Genomic DNA, 20993 nt, shown 5'->3' with positions numbered 1-20993 from the left:
TTTTCATACCTGGCATAAAACTAAAATAAGTGCAGTAAAAAGCCCTGTAACCATCTGATTTAACTTCTGTTTTTGAGCTTGAAAACGTATTCAATTATATGCAAACCAAATGTGGCACGGACTCAGAAAACCGCAGTGCTTCCCCCTCTCAAATAAAGACAGTGTGCCACAGTAATAGCAACTTGAGACAGTCTGGATTGTTGCAAAACGTGTCAAGAGAAAGAGACTGTAAACATTAATCTCTTAAGAAGTGTTGCCTCTGTTCCTTTCCCTCCCAGTTTGCTGGGCTTTTCACAGCAGGTATTGTGCTTATTCTGATGTGCTAAATAGCACCTACTAAACTCCTGGTTCCTCTCTCATTACAAACAAATCTTTGTTCTTCATAGTAGGATAGCTTTCTGAAGTGGTCATAGCTAGTAACCCTAAGTCTGTCTGCTAGGTGCCATGAGAGAAAGTGAGCACAGCTTTCAGCTGAGCCACAGCAGCGGTTCCTGTGCTTGCTGCCCTTCACAGACAAGAGCCCTCACCTCTCAGCTGAAAAGTGTGGCACAAACTTGGGATAGTTCTTGGGATAGCATCCTGGGATAGTTCTGTTCAGGTGACAGCTGCAATGAGCACCTGCACAGTGTAGCTCACTTCTCTGACCTGTACCCTGGCACTGTGGGAGCAGTGGTGCCTCCAGGAGATACAGGGAAGGCTGGAACACTGCTTTGAGCTACCTGGTGTTACAGAGCATGGTGTGGTGGAGGACATGCTCTGGTGCTCAGGTCTGATGTAGTTTCAGGTCTGTCTTGTCACAGAAAGATGGTAGTTCCTCCAACAACGTTCCTGAAGCAAGTATATTGGTATGGGCTTGGGTACCAGCTGTGCTAACTGAATGGATGGCATTGCCCAGAAAGCTGCCATCTTGTGTTTCAGTATTCCCATGCTTTCTCATTCTTGATCTTGCCTCCAGCAGGATCTCTCCTGTTTGTAATACTTTTTAGTCTATTAACTTGGGAATTTCTGATCTGCTTAAAACTTCGTCCAGCCAGTCTGTCTTATGTGAGCAGTCTTCTCAAATTTAGTCTCGCCACACTGAAGCATCCTAAAGGACACTGAACAATGGACCTTTCAACTTTAAAGAGCACCTCAGAAAATTAAATGTTGTTTACAGCCAAGTCAGAAAGGAATGTCTCCTGTGTGAGGTTAAAATACCTGTGGAGGCTCTGTCTAACAGGCTCCAGGACGAGCCACCTCCAAGGAGTGCTTCAGAGGTGCAATTAATAGTGCCTTGCTCTGTAGTCCCTTATCATTCCCTTTCTGAGAGACTTTGTGTGCACTTAATCTGAGCTTTTAGGAACCAAGAAAGGTTTTCCAAGGATTCACTGCTTGTCTCTAATGATCTTTACAGTGGAAGGCTGTGAGTTACAAGATGAAATGTACCTTGGGAGATGTTGCCTTCCTCTAAGCGAAGGCAAAATCTCCCTGTACATATGTATTCCCATTGGAAATTCCTGCAGTTCATTCAAGCAGAAATGGCTGGTGTGGTGCACCAGCCCCAGGGCCACCCAGCCTTGTGCCATCCCTCCTGCTTCCACCCTGCACAGCTGTTCCCAGTCCCCCTTCAGGTCTGGCCAGGGGTGTGCGTGCATCTGCATCAAATTACTTCTCTGCAGCTGTTACTGGCACTGAGCTCATGGGGAAGCCTCTGGCGGCAGCTAAAATGGTCTTAAATAAGTTTGCAACCAGCCAGAGCCCTTACTGGTTGCAGGTTTCCTGTATCCATGTGGATACCTCTCAGTAAGTGTTCTCAAAGTGGTTTGCTCTCGCTGGAGACCTGGAGTAGGGCAGGGCTGCCTTTCTGCAGCAAGCTGTGCTGTTGACCAGACCTGATTGCTTTGTCCCTCTGGGTGGCAAGGTGCCAAATCTTCCTTTTCTCCCTCATGCTGATGGTGACCATGGCTGTATGCATCCTGTGCTGTGTTTCTGCTTAAGCCCTGTGGTGTGATAGAGTGTGTGTTGCACAGGACCGTCTCGGTCTACATCATTTGCAAACAGACTTTGGTTTGTTCCCAGAGAGGCAGGGAACTGGAATAAAAAAAAGTAAGATACCTGCTTTTGGAAAGGTAGACTTGTCACTTAAATCACAGATTTATTTTGAAGGCTTTGCTTTCCTGCAAACAATTGTTTCTTGAAGGAGGGTGGCACTAGGGATTTAAATCTCAGGAGGTGAGGCAGTGAGGAGGGCTGGCAGTGTGCTGCTTGGAGGCAGTGCTGACAGGGATGGTAGGGAGAAAGCAGCTACATGGGTGGCCTGATAGGAGAGGAGCTGCTGGAGCAGGGCTGGCAAAGAAGGGGATGGTGGTTCCAAACAAACAGGCTGAAAAAATTGTTTTTGTGGATAACTATTTTCACAGACTGCCATGCGGTGGTGAGGCTAAATAAGCAGTGTAGCGGTCTAGCTCTCAAAAGCTGTGAAATGAGGTGAGGCAGAGGAAAGGGTAACTTTGGCTTTAAGTTGCCCTTGAGCTGACAGCCAAGCATGTGAGACTGAATGCAAGGTGCATCTCAGGAGCAGAAGGTGGTCTGAGGGTGATGGGAGCAGAGACAGAAGAATTTCTCTTCCAAGGAGATGCAGAAGAGAGAAAAGTGTTGTCCTGAGCTGAGCCTTACAGACCCCTGGGGAGGGCTGAAGGAGTTACAAAGGTTGTTCTTTAAACAAACAGAGATGTGAAACATTGTGTCAGAGAAGCAAAAGGGGAAAAAGAAGGGGAGCCGCTGATTTTCTTTGGTAAGAGAAACTATTGTAAGCATTTAAGATACTAAGGCATGGCTGTGTTTCTCTGGGAGAGTAAAAGGAGGGAATAGAAGGAGGAAGGGTAGAAGTCTGGCATGATGTCAATCAGGAAAAAAAGTTTGGGGCTGAAGCTAGTGAAACTTCCCTGATGGGATTTCTGTGAAGGGCAAACAGAAGAGAAGCTGTCTTGCTCTTGTGGCTCTCTCTTGAAAGAAATAGCAAGATCTGAGCAGAAAATCTCACACTTTCCACTAGGTTGATCATTTTAGTGACACAGAGCTGCTCTGAAGCGAGCCCTTGAAGAGAAAACTTGTTGCAGAGAGCATCTGCTTGCTTGGTGGCTTCTTGCCACTAGTGACAGCCACTCTGAGGCTGGGAGCAGAGCCAGAGAATGCTGTGTGAGCTGGGAAAGGTGGAACTGGGGCAGAAAAAGGAAACAAAGACACAGAGGCATGAATGTGACAGCAGAGCTCTGAAGTCTCAGGTGAAGTCAGCAAGCACAAAACCATTTACATTTCCCTCCTCCTCTTTCTTGCCCTCTGCTCATTCTCTCTGATAAAGCATGCCTGATTAGGTCTTGCCAGTTTTGCAAATCTCAGATGTAACCAGAAATTACAGTCTATGCAAGGATGAAAGTGTTTAGTTTTCTTTCTGTTCTTGATTTTTTTACTTCATGAGAGAAGTAGGTGGGTAGTGTAACTCCTGTTTATTGCTAAATGTTGCTCTTTGATGTCTTCTTATTACAATAGCCTGATTTCAAAGTCAGCAATAAACTAGAGGGATGGCACCTCATAAACATAGGGCTTCATTTTTGGCCCTGTAAACATCTTGAAACTTAAAATTTAAAGGAAAAAAAAAAGAGTTGCCCTCTTTTGCTTGCAAATAACTCCTTCATTTCACAAAACAACAGCTCTCTATGTAAACAAACCTCAAAATCCTGCTCCCTCATCTCCTCTGACCTCTTGTACCCTTTAGCCAGAAAAAAAGCCAGAGAAAGCAGTTGATTACTCTCGATCAGCCTGTGTAAGTTTTGATTAGCTAGCTAGGTCTTCCTTCTTCTTTAACACAACTTTTATCAGGACATTTTTCTGGGCATCTGTTTTTGTTTGGGGCTCCTGCCTGATGTGTTGCATTTTGTTGTGTGCTTTTTGTCATCAAACTGCAGACAACAAATTGTTTGATTGGCTGATACTTTGAGGAACTTGGGACAGAGGTTATTTTTGTGAAACAAAATGTACAGTTTTTTCTGAGTTGTTTTTTTCAGTTATAATAAGCTCTGTCAGACTAAATTCTTTTTAAGTTCCCTCCATTCCTCCTGTTCTCTGACTTCTGCAATACTAGATGCAGTATTTGCATTAGTTAAATAGACCTGAGTAATTTACTTCGTTATGGAAAACTAATCTGCTTGTTAAAACTGTTAGTTTATCAAATAGTGAAATGCAGTATTGTTCTGGCAGAGACTTTGCTGGCAGACACCAGTTCTTGTGTATCTTTCAGTGAAGGGATATGATAAGATGAACTTTGTGGCTTAGAGAAGCAGATCAGTAGTTTTGGCTATCAGAACTTGTAGTTTCTGTAAGATACACGGCGGATGTTATCTTGAAGTCCTGGCTGAATACAATGCAGAGCACCCAGTCTCCAAGCTGAGTGGCACTGCAAACCCCATTATTACTGTGATACTCTCTATCAGCCTCATTAGAATGATGAATGAGCTGAAGCAGTTTTTTCCCCTCTTCTGAAAAGACCTGCTGACAGTGGTTGCTGCCTGTGTATATGCACAGGGTGAATAAATTAGCTAAACTATTACTGCAGTAATATTAACTTTTAAACAAAAAGAAAGTCATTCTCTTTATCTGCTTAAATCTCTTGATTCTTCCCTTCTCCTCTACAGAACCACCTTCTAGCTCCCTTGCCTTAAAAAGCTTGGTCATGCAGGAAGCACAAGTGAAATCTTTTGCATTTGTTTACTATTGTGCTATTCCCAGGCAAATGAAATTGACTCTTGGGCTTTCCTCAGGCTGAACATGTGAACAAGTCAATTTGACTGGACAGCATTCCTGTCAGACCTCAGTGCCCCAAGCCTGCCATGGCATTCCCACATGTCAGGCTCCACTGATCAGTAGTTTCCAGTGTGCCTGCAGGGGCTAGGCTGGGAGGCTTGGCTCTTTTGCCAGCTGTCTTCTCATGGGGCAGCTTAAACTGTGCTTTGGGTCATACCAGCCAAGTGCAAGGAACCATCCTTGGTTCTCTCCTCTGTCGTCTTCCATGCCACTTTCCTGCTGGGAGCAGTGTCCTGAGCTCTGCCTCAGCTGTGTTGGGCAGAGCAGGATGGGTTCCCTCAGCAGCCCATGGGTCCAGGGGGGTTTGTGGGGTGGGTGTTGTGCTGCCTGGGGTGAGACTGCACAGCAGCTGCTTCCTCCACAGTACCATGTGTGCTAATGGTTCTGAATACGCTGTCCAGTAAACAAATGGTTTCTGGGACTGGCATCTGAGTGCCCTGGCTTTTTGGCTAAGGGAATCCCAAGGAATCCCAGGTTCCTGTTCAGGTGTGCAGAACAGTAGATGCAGCTCTAAGCAAAACCTACAAAGGTCCTGTTCCTTCCCCTTTAGTTTATCATGTAGATAGGCGTTAAACTTGACACTTGAAGATGGCTTTTTCTAACTTGAATCTAAGAAAAAGAAAACTTCAGGTTACTTTTTAAATAAGAAGACTTCAGCTTTTTTTTCAGTTTGAAGTGTGTCCACAGAAGTAAGTTGCTGCTCGCATTTTTCTGGAGAGGAGCAGGGGGTGGAGGACAAAAGAGGACTTTTTTCCTCCATTGGAACCAGCTGTGGTTTGCTTGCTTTGTGTGCATTTGGATAGGCACTCTGAAATCCAAACTGGAACTAGCAGTTAATATTACAAACAAGCAGCATAATTTGACTAAACAAGCTTTCAGATGATCACAACTGGGCTTTGATGCTCAAGAGTGGGATTCTCATAACTGCGGAAGTAATTTGAGAACATGCTTGTGCCCAAAGCCAGTAGGGTTATGTTGGCTTCTTTTTTTCCTTTTTTTGCTTGAAGATGATTATGGTGATGATTCATAATTTTGTTAGTCTCAGCAAAAGAGTGACTTGCATGTATAGTTGATTTAACAGCTGAGAACCTCTAAGCATGTCATTCTCCATTTTGAGGAAGAATTGGTCTAGAGAAAATTCTCCCACTTCTTATTTCTTTTGTGTGCTTGTTAGTTTTATGTCTTTGGTTTCAAGCCCTGGTATTGGCTGACTTTGCAAATAAGAACTTCCATGAGGTCCTAGTTACAGCCTTACTTGTTCTTGGATTTGTGGCTGTGGTTCCATGTGTTCAAGGGTGAGTTAGGATGGCTTTAGAGGTTTGGTTGATGAACAGTAGTTTAATCGTGCTACACAATCTAAAATATTAAATTAAATGTACCAGAAAGGTGATTTAAGCTGTTTAGTCTAACTAGATGCCTGTTTTTGTTATCATAATTTCCTTAAATAGAGGATCCAATTCTTCCCACCAGTTCTTAACAGCATATTTTATTTCTAATGTCAGAAATAAGGACCATTGAAATCTTCTCCTCAGTCACTTTGAATTACTTAAAACAGCTTCATGGATTTATAACATTTTCTATTGTCTTGTGCCAAATCACACCCTCCTACCCCTGCTATTTTTTTTTTTTTTGACAAGCACTTAATGGTCTGTAAAGCTTTATAAATAAAAACCAGTGGAGTGACAGAAAAAATAAAGCCATGAAAACTAACTTTCCTTCTGCTGCATGGGTTGCCAGGAAATTCAGGGGTCGTGTAGAGTGAGTGTGTTTTCTAATAACAAGCTGTGTGCTCACATACCATGCTTCTTTAAAGGTCTTGTGGTTGGGATCCCAGTGGTATTGATGGCAAACGTGCAAAGAATTTTTATAAGGTTGTTTGAATAGCTGAGTAACTTCTTTTGAAAGCAGTAGAGTGAATACTTCTGCTTTGGAGAGGAATGGTTCTGTGGATGCCTGAGGTGATGATAATGAATGACGGACCTTCAAAGTTAAGTCCTATAAATGCAGTTATCCTCTAGAGGATTTAATGAAAACTTAATATTTTAAAAATGTGATTTTTTTTTAACGTGGAACACTTGGGTGTACCTGTGATGTCTTGGTAGCCATGGTTATGTTCTGATGGGACAACCTAAAAGGCCACTAGTAGATTTGTAAGCACCAACATGTGACTGTATTCACCACAGAATAGTTTTGAATGGTAGAAGTTGGACTCGATCTCAGAAGTCTTTTCCAACCTGATTGATCCTGTGGCTCTAATTCTGTGAAGAGAGGTGATCCATACCATGTTCAAATGCCAAACTGGAGCATTGGCCTGTGGTGACACATCTGCTGATGCTCTATTTGCTTTCTCTTGCAGTTTGGGGCAGAGTTCAGAAGGTTCTCTCTGGATCGCTACAAGCCAGGAAAGTTCGAAGACTTCTACAAACTAATTCTTCACATCCATCACATAGCCAACCTGGAAGTGATGATCGGATATGCTGATGTGCATGGAGACCTTCTCCCTATTAACAATGATGACAACTTCTTCAAGGCTGTTTCAAGTGCTCATCCACTGCTCAGGGTTTTTATCCAAAGACAAGGTAAGATGCAGTTTCATTTCAGTGCCTCAAAGGGTGCTGCAGCAAGGGGAAGAGTGGATTTGTGCCACCCATTTAAAGACTGAAATCCTGTAAAAGAGGCATCTAGGAGCCAACTTGTTCTTCCTGACGGACACTTCATTGCAGGTGGCAGGAATGGCATGGCTGCATGGCAGGGAGAGGACTGCAGTGCTGCCTGTAAGGTGTTTGAAGGATACCATACTGAGGTGAATGTACCTTGTGCTGCTGTCCTGTCATCACCCAAGCATGCCAGGTGCACCATTCCCCTTGGTGGAAGGAAGGGATCTTAGTACTACTGCTTCACATTTAGAGATCTTATCTATCCATCTTGATAATCAGTGTCATAGCCATGTTATTCATGCCTGTGTGTGAATGCACACAGATGTGTAGTTCTGAAAGGAAAAAAATATTGTCACAAATGACATCTTGTTTGACTCCGTTAACCTGGCAAATTATGATTTTTTTCCCCTCTGTCCTTATACTAATGAATGCTGATTCTTCCCATTTTGAATCATCAAGCAAACCTTGGGAAGAGCTGCCTGAATGTCAAGATGACATCAGGTTTAAGGCCTGTGTGTTATTCTCCTTAAGGACCATGTTTTGCAGTCTCTTCAGAAGAGAATTGGCTTTTATAATAAGGTGTCTTCTCACAGAGCTCCCTAAATCCCAGGGAAACCTAACACTGTGTTAACACTTCCTCCACAGTTTTGTTTTTTTCAGCCATGAAGTGATTTATAGCACACGGCTTTTGGAATTAAAATCTTGTCAGCAACAGATTCAGAAACAAGACTTGATTTGAGACTTGGAGCAGTCATGTGGCTTTTTTTTGGCCTGGCCTTTTGCTGTGTACTGATAAGGATTTAGCAAGAGGCTCCAACCTGCTCATTGGTGTGAGCTGCTGGAGTGTGTTTGATTTGGTGTCATCCAATACATCTAGGACTGTGTGGCTCCTGTCTCTTCAGAGCATATTTCTTGTCTGCCACCTTTTAGATGTGATTTTTAGATACTCAGAGCCAGTTGAGAAGAGGGTTTAGAGCAGTTTGTTTAGTTGGTCTATTAGGTGAGTGGAAATGTCTATGGGAGAACACTTGCTTCTTGTTCTTGTGCAGAAAGTGCAAATGTGTATCACAAATCTGATTAGGTCTTCTTGCAATACCTGTTAGGGCTTGTTCATGGTGGGTCAAGGCATTAGAAATCCTTTGCATGACTTTGTCATGCCTACTTCAGTTTAAGTTTATTTGTGTCTCTGGATCAGTCCAGTTCAGAACTCAGTTCTCTGTGCTCTGGACAGACTGCTGAAACCGCTGACCTAACCCTGCATTAGGAGGGGTTTGCCACTGAAATGCTGATCACAGAAATGGGCAAATCAGAGAACTGTTGTCTTCTTATAGAAAAAAGTCTCCCTCTTCTTCTAGGAGAAGTGTGCTGGTTATTAAGGTTTCTAACTTTTAACTTTAATGGAAAAGGGCAATATTTCCTTTTTAAAAAGATTTTATTTCACCTGTTGTGAAAAGAATCATGCTGACAAATGAAGGAAGACAGGCCTGTTCTTCCTCACATGTGGCAAAGCCTGAACTCTTTCCCAACACACCTTCTCCCTCTATAAAGCTGAAGGGAACAGTGAATTCTGGCCCATCCCTTTGCTTAGTGCTAACTTTCATAAGGGACTCCTGAGGTGAACATTTGAGATTAGTACTTGTGGATGATGGTCCCTAACAGTCATGCTCATCTCCTCTGCTTAGACAAAGCCTTTAAAAATTTTTCCCTTCAAGAATGAAGGTGAACTCTTCATCTTTTTTTCCTTTGCTCTGCTGGGGTGATAGATCAGTGCTGGTCCTTCTGTTGGAGACCTGCACAGGAGAACAAGGTGACTAGCACCAAGAAATCATTGTGCCATTCAGGGGAATGTGGTGTGCCTGCACCCTGAATTCTGACTTCAGAGGCAGGAAATTAGCATGACAGGGATGCTAGTAAAATATGTGAGCAGTGCTCTCTTGGGTCTTTGAAGGAGACTGCAGAGCATGGGCTCTCTAGGCTGCTGGATCAGGGATTGCTGCTTTTCAGTGGGAGTAGTCCTGGGAGCTGGCTGCCAGAGGTTGTTCTGTGTTGTGGAATAGGGAGAGTTTCAGGGAACAGAGCAGAAGTATGCAGGCACAGGAGGACTGAATAGTTGAAGGTCAGGTCTCTTTTTCTAGCAAAGCAAACTGTTTATCAACTGCATGATTAGTCATCCTGTCTGTTTTCCCAGTTTATAGCTGAGTTACCCTTTCTCTTGTCAGGTCAATTTCACAGTCATGTTAAAACACTTAAAACATTCTCAGAGTGGCAAAATAGGTAACTTAGTCTTTGCACAATAATCAAGCAACAGTTTCCTAGTTTGATGTTTTTCATCTAAGCTTAGTCTTGTACATTTTCAGTTCAAGAGCCTTTCTCTCACTTGTCCCTGGGGGCAAACGTTGTGATAATTGCTTGGACTCTTAATGCCAGATTGGTGTCCAGGTATGGGATGGCTGTCTTATTCCTCTTTCTCTCTCTTTCTTTTTTCTTTTTTTTTGTTCAAATCTCCTGAGCCACAAATTTTTCAGGATCACAGTAGTCCCACAGGTAGTCCCACACAGGGGATGTTAGTGCTTATTAGCCAGCCATTTTAATAAGGACTGGAACTGAAGTTCCCAGTGTGCTTGCAACAATTGCTGTTCATAGCTTTTGGATCTTGAAGAATCTGGGACATTTGTAGGTTATGTTTGAGTAAATTTGTCTGTAGCAGGTTTCTATAGCTCAGTGATTTGTCTGCTTAAAGTATATGGTGCTCTTTTTTTTTTTTTTTTTTTTTTTTTTTCCTCCAATACCAAATTACAGTGTGGACAAAAATCCTAATTAGAGAACCAGGCTATAAAAAGAAAGAGCAGTTTTTCTTTCTTTGACTTGCTTTCCCAGGCTGCAAGTATGGGTCATGTCCTGTGTTGTAAACTGACGTGGCTCTTTTGGCTTTGTTAGTAGAGTAGTGATTTACAACTGATGCTTTGAGCATGAGAGTTTGTTCACTCAGCTGTAAGTGATACCAGACATACACAGAATTCCCTATGGAAGGTGCCTGCTGCTGTGGAAGGGGTAGATGTCTCAAAGACCTTACAACAATGCAGGAACTTGAGGATGTATTTGACCTACTCCATAATAACTTTTGCATTTTACCCAAGACCTGCATCAAGGAAGAGCTTATCTGATGATGCTGATCATGTTTTTCAAGACTATTTGGTCTGTGTCTGATTTAAACAACAGCACTTGAAACAATCTCTTGTGTACTGCAAAAATATTTAATTGTGACCTATGAATTCAAGCAGAAACACAAACCAGAAAAACTGAAAGGAGTTAGTGTTACATACTGTGAAAGCATTACATTATTTCTTGTATGATTAAATGGAATGAAATTATTATCAAATCTTGCTTTAATGCCTGTCTCACAGAGGCACAGTATGTGTTCAAACTGATCTGTATTGGATCATTCTAAATAGAATGGAATAAGAGGCAGAATTATAATGAGTTCTTCATTGTAAACCTGCCTCAAATGACTCCTTGAATTTTGCAGTGGGAGAATAAGGTTGTAAGTGGAGCTCTACCAAGTAAAAGAGATTTGAGAATTTCTTCTCTTTTGCTTGTGTTACCTACTGGGGCGTGTTCAATCTAGAAAGTTCAGAAACTCAAGGAAGTGTGGCAAAGTGAACAGGCTGATCACCCTGTCAGTACTCTGTGCAGTGCTTTTTTCCCAAGGTTTCTTTTTTCCAAGTGGTATGTCTAGGACCAAGTGTAGCAAGCAGAGTGAACAGAGTGGTTAACTGAGCACACTGCTGTGAATCCAGGCTAATGATTCTGATACTGGAAGAACTGATGAAGGCTGCTGATGTCCAGACCTTCGCTTCCTACCAGGAACAGCCAGGTTTATAGGGTTTGCATGGGCAGTAACAGTTGCAAAGGAGGTGGGAGAGGTGGTGCACAGTCTATTTGGTCTCATCCTGATGCCAGACTGAGGTCAAATGAACTCTCCTGAGAAGCCTTTCTGTTTTATCCACAATAGGAGGTATGTTCTGATTCTATGAAAATAACAAGAAATTAATAAAGGGGGAGAGGGCACTTTGTCAATCATAAAGCAAATTCTAGATCAAATTCACAATCTTTCCATCAGTAAAGTTACTTTTAAAGCTTTGTAAAGGTTGAAATGGTTTCATTGTGTGTCCTGCAAGTAGGAGACAGATGAAGCACTGAAGTGGCAGGTGACAAATTTGTATTTCAGGTTAACTTTGTCAAGTATTACACTTCCTGCAGGAACAGGAAAGGCAAAAAAAAAAATCTGCACAAGCTGAAGAACATTCTAATAGCCATTACACTAAACCACACTCCACAGCAAGATGGAGCAGGGCCTTACATCATAAACTAGTAAAACCACAAATTAACTGCAGCTGTTAATTGACATGGATGGAAGTTAGAGAAGGCTGATAACTTCTGATATCTGTGTTGTCTTGCATTTTGCAGTCTGGAAAACTGATAGTATGTAAAAAGCCATCAAGTAGCACCTTCAGAAACTTGGTATAAGTGTCTTTTCATTTGTAGTTATATTTTTTGATAGTCCATTACTGTTACAGTAAACCAGCACTGAACATCAGCCATTGCTTTCCTCCTCCAGTGGTTAAAACTGCTGTCTACCATCAGTTCTCACTTAAAGCTTGATCCAAAATCAACAGAGGAAAAATGTGCATTTACCTGGTTGGCTTTTGGATTTGGCTTGTTTTAATGTGAAGATTGGAAGATGCTGTTTTTCTTCAACTGCATACAGTGACTAATGTATTTAAACTGCTGTGCCATGCAATATGTTTGTGCATGTTCAGAAGCAGTTCATAACTCTGCAATTTGTTATTTACCTGGCAAAGTTTCGTGCAGCTCTAAGTACCAACATCTGTGCTTAGCTTTCTTGTATTATAAAATCAGAGCAATCACACTCAGTTTTAAAATAAAAATGTGCTAATGGGAATCATGCCCAGGTCTGCCTGAAAAAGCAATGGTGGGTTGTTTTATTGTCTTTCATACTCTGAGCAGATAATCCCCAGGAATGGTTGTTGGCTGTCTAACCACATGTGTTAAACACAAAAACTGGCTTTGAGGCAGCTATTTCCAGCTACCTAAAACTTTTAACTCTCTGCTCAGCCTTCTAGAGTGGGTACAGTTACAAAAGTTTGAGTTCAATTCTTTCACATCTTGTTTTTGGTTCTTCAGTAACTCTCCTGTTTGTTTTGCAGCACAGGCATTGACTTTGTTTTCTCAAAATGTATTTCTAAACAAGAACAATATGATTTTACTGTTATTGTCAAAGGTATTTGATATATTACATAATACAGCAGTTTGCAGCACATATTAAGGGAAAATAATGAACTCCTTCTGCTCTTCCTTTTGGTTAAGCTGAGCAGATTTTCAAAATGGTCATCTAGGAGTCTGAGAGAATAGAATAAATTTTACTAAACTGTGCAGAGAAGGTGATTTGAGGTCTTCAGTTTATCTGCTCCAAAGGAGGGTGGGAGGGTGGAGAACAAACTCTGCTGACACTCAGAGTAGCTCCAGGGTGCACTGGAGGATGTGGCTCTGCTGTTGGTCACTGTCCCAAGGCTGCTTCCCTGTCTCTGCCCTGGCACTAACGTGACCCAGTGGCTGAGCTCCCTGAGCCAGCTCTTGGGCAGAAAACAGGTTGCTTAATGAGGAGCTAGCACGGGATGGGCAGATTTAAAACAACACTGCCATGAAGCTTCTGCTTTCTGGGAGGGAGAACTTGTCTGCTTCTAGCCTTTGGAAGTGTGCAATTCCACTGTGTTTGGAAAGGAGGGAAAGCATCTTGTCTTAGCTTTGACAAGATTAGAGGATGGTGGTAAATTTCATGCTAGTATATAGGAATTGCTGCTGGGCTTATATTAAATCCTTTAATGACTTTCTTCAGAAACATTTCTGGTTTTGAGCTGGAGGGGTCTTTGAAAGCTTGTCAAGCCAAGTAATCTTTGTCCTACTCAAGTCCTTTGATATTTGAAGATAAGTAAAATGCAGCTGTTTGTTCCAGTGAAGTCTGGCAACAAATTACTGTAGCTTCTCTGTTCCACCTTTCATGTGCAAATGATGAGACTGGGTAATCATTATCTTTCTACTGGTTTATTAAGCAACTTTAAAAACATAAAGTTTTTAATCTGGCTTGTCAGACATAAACAAAAAACAGGCTTGGATTTTGTTGCTTGCATGGCTAGTGATACCTGGTGCCTGAGCAGAGCCACTGTGAGGCGGCTTCTTTCTTTCTGCTTTCTAGAATATTAGGATAATTGATTTTCATCACCAGTTACTTTTAATTGCAACTAGAACAGCTGCTAAGGAAGAATTTCAGTGAAAGAGGGATGGAAATAGCATAGTCTACAGCTAGGTTTTGTGGGGTCAGTGGATAGCTGATAATGGGAACTGTTGCAGAAATATGTGCTGCATAAATATTTGTAGTTGCAGTGTACAGCAAGCACAGAACAGAAGCCTGGCAAAACCAGCAAGCATTTGTTGCACTTCCGTGTTAAAGCAACATGGGATTTGTTTTCAGTTTCAAAGTTTAATAACTTAATAATGAATACATATAACCAACTATGTAAGAATAAAAATAGATTTTCACAGTCTTAAAAATTGCATCAAGCTTATGCTACCACCACACAGTGTGCTGAATTTAGGCTAAAGAAACTTGTTTACAGTGGGAACTCGTGCAGCCTTTAATAGGAGCCTCTCCTCAACTCCATGCCTAGCTTCAGTTCCTAACCCACGTAAGAGCGAGCAAATAAACACTCTTCTGTCCCTCCAAACTTCTGTTTGTTGTCTCATACTTGTGGATTGCTGCCCTACAAGTACTTTAAAAAACCAAAATACAAGAATTTCCCAATTACAAGTACTCACAGATAGTCTCAAGTAATGCTATTTCTTGGTTTCATCAAACCAAGTGGTTTGATGCTTTTTCTTTAAGATAGTGAAGCTGACAGGTGGCTTGGCTGTGTAAAAATAGTGGTGAGGAAGACTGATCAAATGATCCATCTCTGTTATGGCTCCTGTATGAGGGGAATTTTCCACTATTTACCTTTTCTTACCTTAGTAGTCAAAACAAGAGATTCTGTTTCCTGATCATGGCTCAGGTTTTTTCCTGTTTGACCTAGTTGTCATTTCCCTTCTGTGAGTGATGGAAACAAGTATAATGTGCAGATAATAGTGAGAGTGGACAGTCTCTTCTTTGACACTGGATTTTCCATAGCACATGAAGGTAGATGGCACAGTGCAAATACAAACATTAACTCAAGATTCAGGCCTTCAGGAATAGATTTTCTGCTGAAATTTTGAAGTATTCTAAACCCTTAAGAACATTAAAGGTCTTAGGACAACTTAATTGGTAGACTCTTGCACTGAAAATACGCATGCAAAGAAGGATATTTCTGCTATGTCTTTGTAGTAGGCATTGAAAAATTAACTCCAAATATAGTTCACCAAATACAACTCCACTCAAACTATTTTTTTAAATGAATGAAACCTTCTCATTTTTCTTCAGTCTGCCTGTGTTTGTTGGGATTGTGTGTTTCAAATTTAAATGGGTCAGTATTAACTCTGCATAAGAACTCTGGGTATTTTTCAGCTCCAAGAGGCAAAGCAGTCTGGGGGAGGCTGAATGAACCCTTTCTTGAACCTGCCCCTGATGATGATCTCCTTGGATCTTATTTTTTCCTCTGTGCTATGTTTAGAGTAGTAACGAATCCTGTGGGAATATTAAGGAAACTATTAACCTAGAAAACTTCTCTGTTGTTCTTGCTCTTCAGGCCCCTGCCATATGCTGATATTAAGTAACATCTGAAAGCTCCACATGAATAATTTCTCCACCACTGATCTCCCCTCCCACCCCCAATATTCTTGTCGTTTTTCTCTTCTGCTTTTTCTCCCATGTTTTGCTTTTTTCTTCATCTCAGCTGTTGGCTTTCTACTCCTTGCCTCAGGTTTTTAATTGCTCTGCAATGCTGTTGTTCCCTGGGCAGGAGAATGTGTTAGGTGAAAGCACACAAGAGCTGGTGTTGCTTTACTCCCAGCACTAGAAAAGGACTTGGAGAGCAGTGACAGAACAGGTATGGAAGTAACACTTAGTGAGGACAATTGGCCTTTTGCTGGGACCAGTTTGTTTTCTTCTCTGATTATCCCTTTGCATTAGAAATAATAGATTACTTGAGAATAATAAAAAAAAAAAGGTTGTAAACTTTTGAAGAAGAATGACAATTTAATTGGAATTGATATATAAATAAGAAGTTCTGTGCAGTCTGGTGTCTTCAGAAACCAGCTGGAATTCAGTGGAGGTGGGGAAAAGCTCTGTCTGCAAGGGCACTGCAAGGCTGCCCAGCTGCTGGTAGTGGTGAGCTCTGGGCCAGCCTTTCTGCCTCTTCAGCTGCTGTAGGTGAACACAACTGCTTCCTTTAGAGCCGAGTTGCCAGCTGGAATTTGAAAAGGGTTAAAGCTGTTTCCCTCATCCCTGGATGCCATGAAGGTGTCCTAAGAGGAGGTCTGTTAGTCATGGCCTCGGGATGGACACTGGTGGCACCGTTTGTTCACTTTGTTAGCCTCGTTTAGTACAGTATGGCTTTGTGTTCATTCTGCCAAGCAATTTGGTAGTTTTAGTAGTATGATGCAGTGATTTTTTATACAAAGTAATGTAATCTCTACAGTTTTGCTTTTGTGTGCATACTGAGGTCTAGTTGGAAAAGCAGCTGACATGAGTAAAGGAGAGGAAAACCTGTTGCATTAACAAAACACATTGTGTCAATCAGAAAACCATGGAGTTTCTTGCACTTTGGGAGAAATTCTTTCTGACTCTGAATGAATAAATGAATGCTTTATAATAGAGCCCATAAATAACTCCTAGAGTAGTACCTTGGGGCTAATAAAAATTAAAAACTGAGTTTGCTAAGCTTGTATTCCTTGAAGCAGCATGATTTTAACATGCCTTATCCTTTGGGGCAGTGGAGGGTGGCAGGGGAGTATAAGGCATTTGGAGTACAGTTTGCAACAAGAAATGGTAAAAATCTTGTTTCAAAACAATTCCTAGCTGAGACAAAGAATATCAATAGCAGGAGGAGTGTTTGTATCTGCATTATTCTTCAGTCACTTAAAAGTGCACTGAACACTAATGCAATGCACTCATTGCATTTTAAAATCCCTGCATGTTAGAGAGGAGAAGACAGCTAGGACATTTGTGCATCAAATCCTGGTACAGGATTTATCTGTACTGCTTACAAAATGTGACATCCTTGCTTCCCGTGTTAAACTGAACTAGGGTCATACAATGCTATGGTTCAAAAGTTGCTTCTTCATCCATGAGGTTCTTTAATGAGGGAGTTACTTTTCTCTATGGGTAACCACATGATGTCTCCATTTATCAGCTTGTACCCAAAAGTATCCCAAATGTTTGCCCTGGGCAGACAATAATCAAGGGCAAACAGTGCTGACAGTGATCTGCTAGTGAGCTTAACTTGTTCATGGGTGACTGAAAATGCTAATACTGGTCATGATTTTTGCTAGATCTGGCTAACATTTCTTGTGTAAATAGACCAAGCCCAGAGGCACATCAGATTATGTTTTTAAGTTGATCTCAGTAGTTGTGTGGCTGGTGCCTTTCTGACCTCATCAAGGTAATCTGTGCTTGTAATGGGCTGTGACTGAAAAACAGGAAACTTTTTTATTTAACTTAATTTAAATAAACTTTATTTAACTTCTGTTGAAGTCTTTTGCCTTTTGCTTGTGGATGCAAAGGTGCTGTTGATAGTATTGTGGAATTTTCTCTTCCCTGTTTTTTTGGCTGACTTCAAAGGCAACATAACAGCATTACCTGGCAGCTTTTGTCACCCATGTCTAGAGTTAACATTTCTTTCCCTGAAAAAGAGGAATTGAATGGCTGTCTGCAGGCTGTCCCAAGAGTCCCAGCCTGTCCCCCAGAAGAACACTAGTTCCTTGTACTGTATTTTGCTTAAAGTGGGATTTTACTTCTTCCTTGATGTGCTTGACTACCATACCATAGCACACTTCCCCCTGCCACAGCTTCCAGTCACCTGGCAGGGGACATGGTGAGTAACAAAGGAGTGTGGTCCCTGTGGGTGTCACAGAGGGTCTGTGTTAGAGGCTGTTCTTTGCTGTGTGCTGCTCTCTGTTGTACAGGTGCTGCTGGGCACTCCGGGGTGCAGGGAGGTTTTTAGCTCATCTCACAGGCACACCATGCTATAAGGGATGGAGAGAAGAGGAAAGGGGAAGCTCTGGGAGAAGCTGCAGACTGGAGATCTGTTGTGATGGAACATGTTCTGCTGTGGGCAGGGTGGCTTGGCAGTACCTCAGAACCCATCTCCTGTCTCTGAAACATTCCCAGAAGCAGCTGGCTACAGAAGCCACCTCATGGGGTGCAGATCACAGGAAACAGCTTGCTGCAGCAAACTCATCTTCCTTTGCTCAGGTGACCCCTGAGCAAGGGTACGTGTCATCTGCATCAGTTCTGGCACGTGCATGGCGGTGGTGAGCAGAAAGGATATTGTGGGATGTGTGTGCCAAGCCCTCTCTTACAGTGGACTTAGCAGTGTTGATCACCAGACCATGTGCAGAGCATCCCTGCAGCTAGTTTGTCCTGCCTCTGGATGCCTGGAATAATAATTTCCCTGGGTGGATTTTTTTAGCCCTGTACCTCATTCGGTCCCAGTTCAGCTGGTAAGTGGTGACAGTGTCCCACACCCTTCCTCTCACCAGTTGCATCCTGAGATCCCAGAGCTGTGTTGCATCATGAGGAAGTACTGGAGCTGCAGAGTGTGATCCAGGTGCCTTTCTACCATGATGGGTGTCATACAGTGTGTGGGTAGCACGCTCCCGAGTCTTGTTGGTCTGGTTTATGGGTGTGTGCTTATCTTGGAAAATCAGAGTTCCTAGCACCATCTGCCTTCAGAAATGTTATTGCCTCTGTTTCAGACTGCTTCAGTTCCATGTAGGTGTCCCAAGAGAGCAGAAAGAGATCAGTGTGATGAAGATTCTTACATATGTGCATCAGCAGCAGCTGTGAGAGAACCTGCCAGTGTAACCTAGGTTAGCTGGGCTGCCTGCCAGCATCTTGCTGAATGAATGGTACCTTTCCATGGTGGCTCTCACAACTGATGTGAATGGAACAATTCCAGCAAACCAGGTCTCCCTGCCTTAGAGACCTCCTGACACTACCAGGCACGTCAGTAAAATAAGTCCCTGGATAGCTGCTTGCCCATGGAAGTAACAAACATCCCTGTAACAAGATAACAAAAGGTTGCATCCCTGCTCCGGGGGGATCACTGTGGAAGGAATGCTGCTGGAGATATTTCAGGGGCTGTGCTGAGATCCAAAGCTCTGAAAAGGTGGCTTGCTACAGTCCTGTGTCTGTAAGGTGCATAAAGGCTCTGGCATGGCCTTGCATCCCTCCTGCATGATAGGGCTGTGTCAGCTCTGTGCTATGCAGTTATGGGTCTCTGTCCCTGTTCATTGCAGGGGGCTGGACTAGATGACCTTTAAAGCCACCTTCCTCCCCAAACTCCTCTGTGATTACTCACATTTGGTTCCTGCTGTCTTGCTGAGACATTGTTCCCTGACTCTTAGTGTTTGTACTGTTTCAAGACAAACATAAGATTTGCTTATGTTATTAGCTTTCATGCAGCCTAAAATAAATCAGGAGTGCTTGTTATTGCATGCAGTGAACCTGTCCTGTTGAACGTGGTGTTTGGCTACAGCACACGTGGATGGGCCCTGGGAGCTGATCCAGAGAGGTTGGTGCCCTTTGGTGCAAAGCATCAGGGCAGAGGTCAGGATCAAAGGGGAAGTCTTGTCCCCGTTCAGGTGCAGTCTGGGTCTCTTTGGGTTCACTAACTTCCAGCTGTGCACTGGGCTGCTTCATTAGCTTGCAGGAGGTCTGATGGTTCTGAGATTGCTGTCTTCATATCTCTGAGGTTTCCTTCAGAATCTACTTCCCACAAACACAAAGTTCTACTAAAATTCAAAGTGCAGGGGAAGAGAGAATGCCCAGGAAATATCTATGGGAAGAATGGGGGGAAAAGAAAGACAAAACCTCACTGGTTTTAAAAATAAACACTTCAGTTCCAAATTAATATATTTTATCTGCAAAACCTTGCTTCCTAGATCTTTTGCCTAAAGACTTTTTCTTAATGTAGCTAAAACATGAGTAATTTTAAAACAAATAATCAGCTTAACTCTATAGCACTTAACATTCTCAACCAACTGGCTGGAAAATACAAGTGCAGAAACAGTAGCTGTTTGAACAGCAATTTGAGAGACTTAGATAGCTGAAATCCCACAATCTGGCTAGAATGGCTTTGGAGAAACCCTATCAGGGAGGACATCACAAGGAGGCTGGCTGTAGAATTTGGATAGTAAAGTACAGTATATAGTTCACGTGTTTTATCAGACACTGAAAATACTGGTATTGGGAAGAAACAGAGTCGTTGTAATATTATCTATGCTTGTTTTTATCTAAATCTCAACTGAGTCTTTGGTAGCTTGAATGTCAGTAAAATTTTTCTAAGGTGTGGAAGAGTAGAGCTGTTGAAACACAGCCCCTGAAGTTGTTTGCAGTGTAGAGCTTCCATGGAGGGCTTTGTTTTTCATTCTTCAGAGTGGTGCTTCTTTTGGAAACAGAGGTTGGGAGACTGATGGTTGCCAAGCTGCCAGCTCACTCAAGTGGTGTGTCTGCCAGGGTGGTGGCACAGTCACTGCCACCAGCCACTCCTGAGTAATGTAATCATTTCCATGATAAAGCAGATGAGCTTTTGCAACTTGCAGAATCCTGCTTTCCCAACAGCCGGAGGTGGGTATGCTTCTTTTTGTGCTCTTGTGATGTGCAAGCTGTGTACCTCCTTATCATCCCAGCAGGAGCTGGGCAAACAGCTTTTGCACTGGTCTGATCAGATTTTATTGAGGACAACAATCATCAGGTGTTTTTAAGACATTTAGATCCCATGCCACTTAGTTGTTTTTAAGGAATGGGAAAAATACTAAGGAGTTTAGGTCTGTTGTCTAGTGCACCTTCAACTGGGAAATAATTGCCAGCTAATAGTTTTAAAATGGTTATGATAAGTAATCTGCTCAGAACGCATGTATACATTTCTGAGTGGTTTAGTTTGATTAAAAACACTCTCAAATGCACAATTCCACAATTTTTTAAAAAAGTTGTTTCCAATCTGTCATTTTCTCTGTGTCTCTCCAAACATCAGCATGGTACCACTGCTACATTGCTGCTCTTTATTTGTGCTCTCATTCCCAGCCCTCCCAAGGGGGCAGTGACCAGTGACAATCTGAATAGGCAGCAGCCCAGAACCTTTGGAGGATGGTGAGGTTCAAAGCTGATGGGCCAGGTTCAATTAAAGCCCTATAAAGACTCCAAGGAGAACTGTTCCTCCAAATTAGGTTAGAAGATTTTGACTCCTCGTACATGAAGATGGTTGTGTCTGACAGCTCAGAGGA

The 20993-nt window shown here is 42.4% G+C and overlaps 1 protein-coding gene across 1 annotated transcript in view; it reads left to right on the top strand.

Moving 5' to 3' along the window:
• Window positions 1-20993, top strand: part of PARD6G (par-6 family cell polarity regulator gamma) — a 65261-nt gene that overhangs the window by 5753 nt on the left and 38515 nt on the right. The window contains exon 2 of the mRNA XM_064705705.1: window positions 7196-7418. Within this exon, the coding sequence (XP_064561775.1) occupies window positions 7196-7418 (223 nt within the window). The remainder of the gene's footprint in view (window positions 1-7195; window positions 7419-20993) is intronic.

The sequence above is a fragment of the Zonotrichia leucophrys genome, chromosome 2, assembly GCF_028769735.1.
Source record: "Zonotrichia leucophrys gambelii isolate GWCS_2022_RI chromosome 2, RI_Zleu_2.0, whole genome shotgun sequence".
NCBI lineage: Eukaryota > Metazoa > Chordata > Aves > Passeriformes > Passerellidae > Zonotrichia > Zonotrichia leucophrys.
Note: the sequence above shows the minus strand (reverse complement) of the source record. Positions and strands in the feature narration are given on the sequence as shown.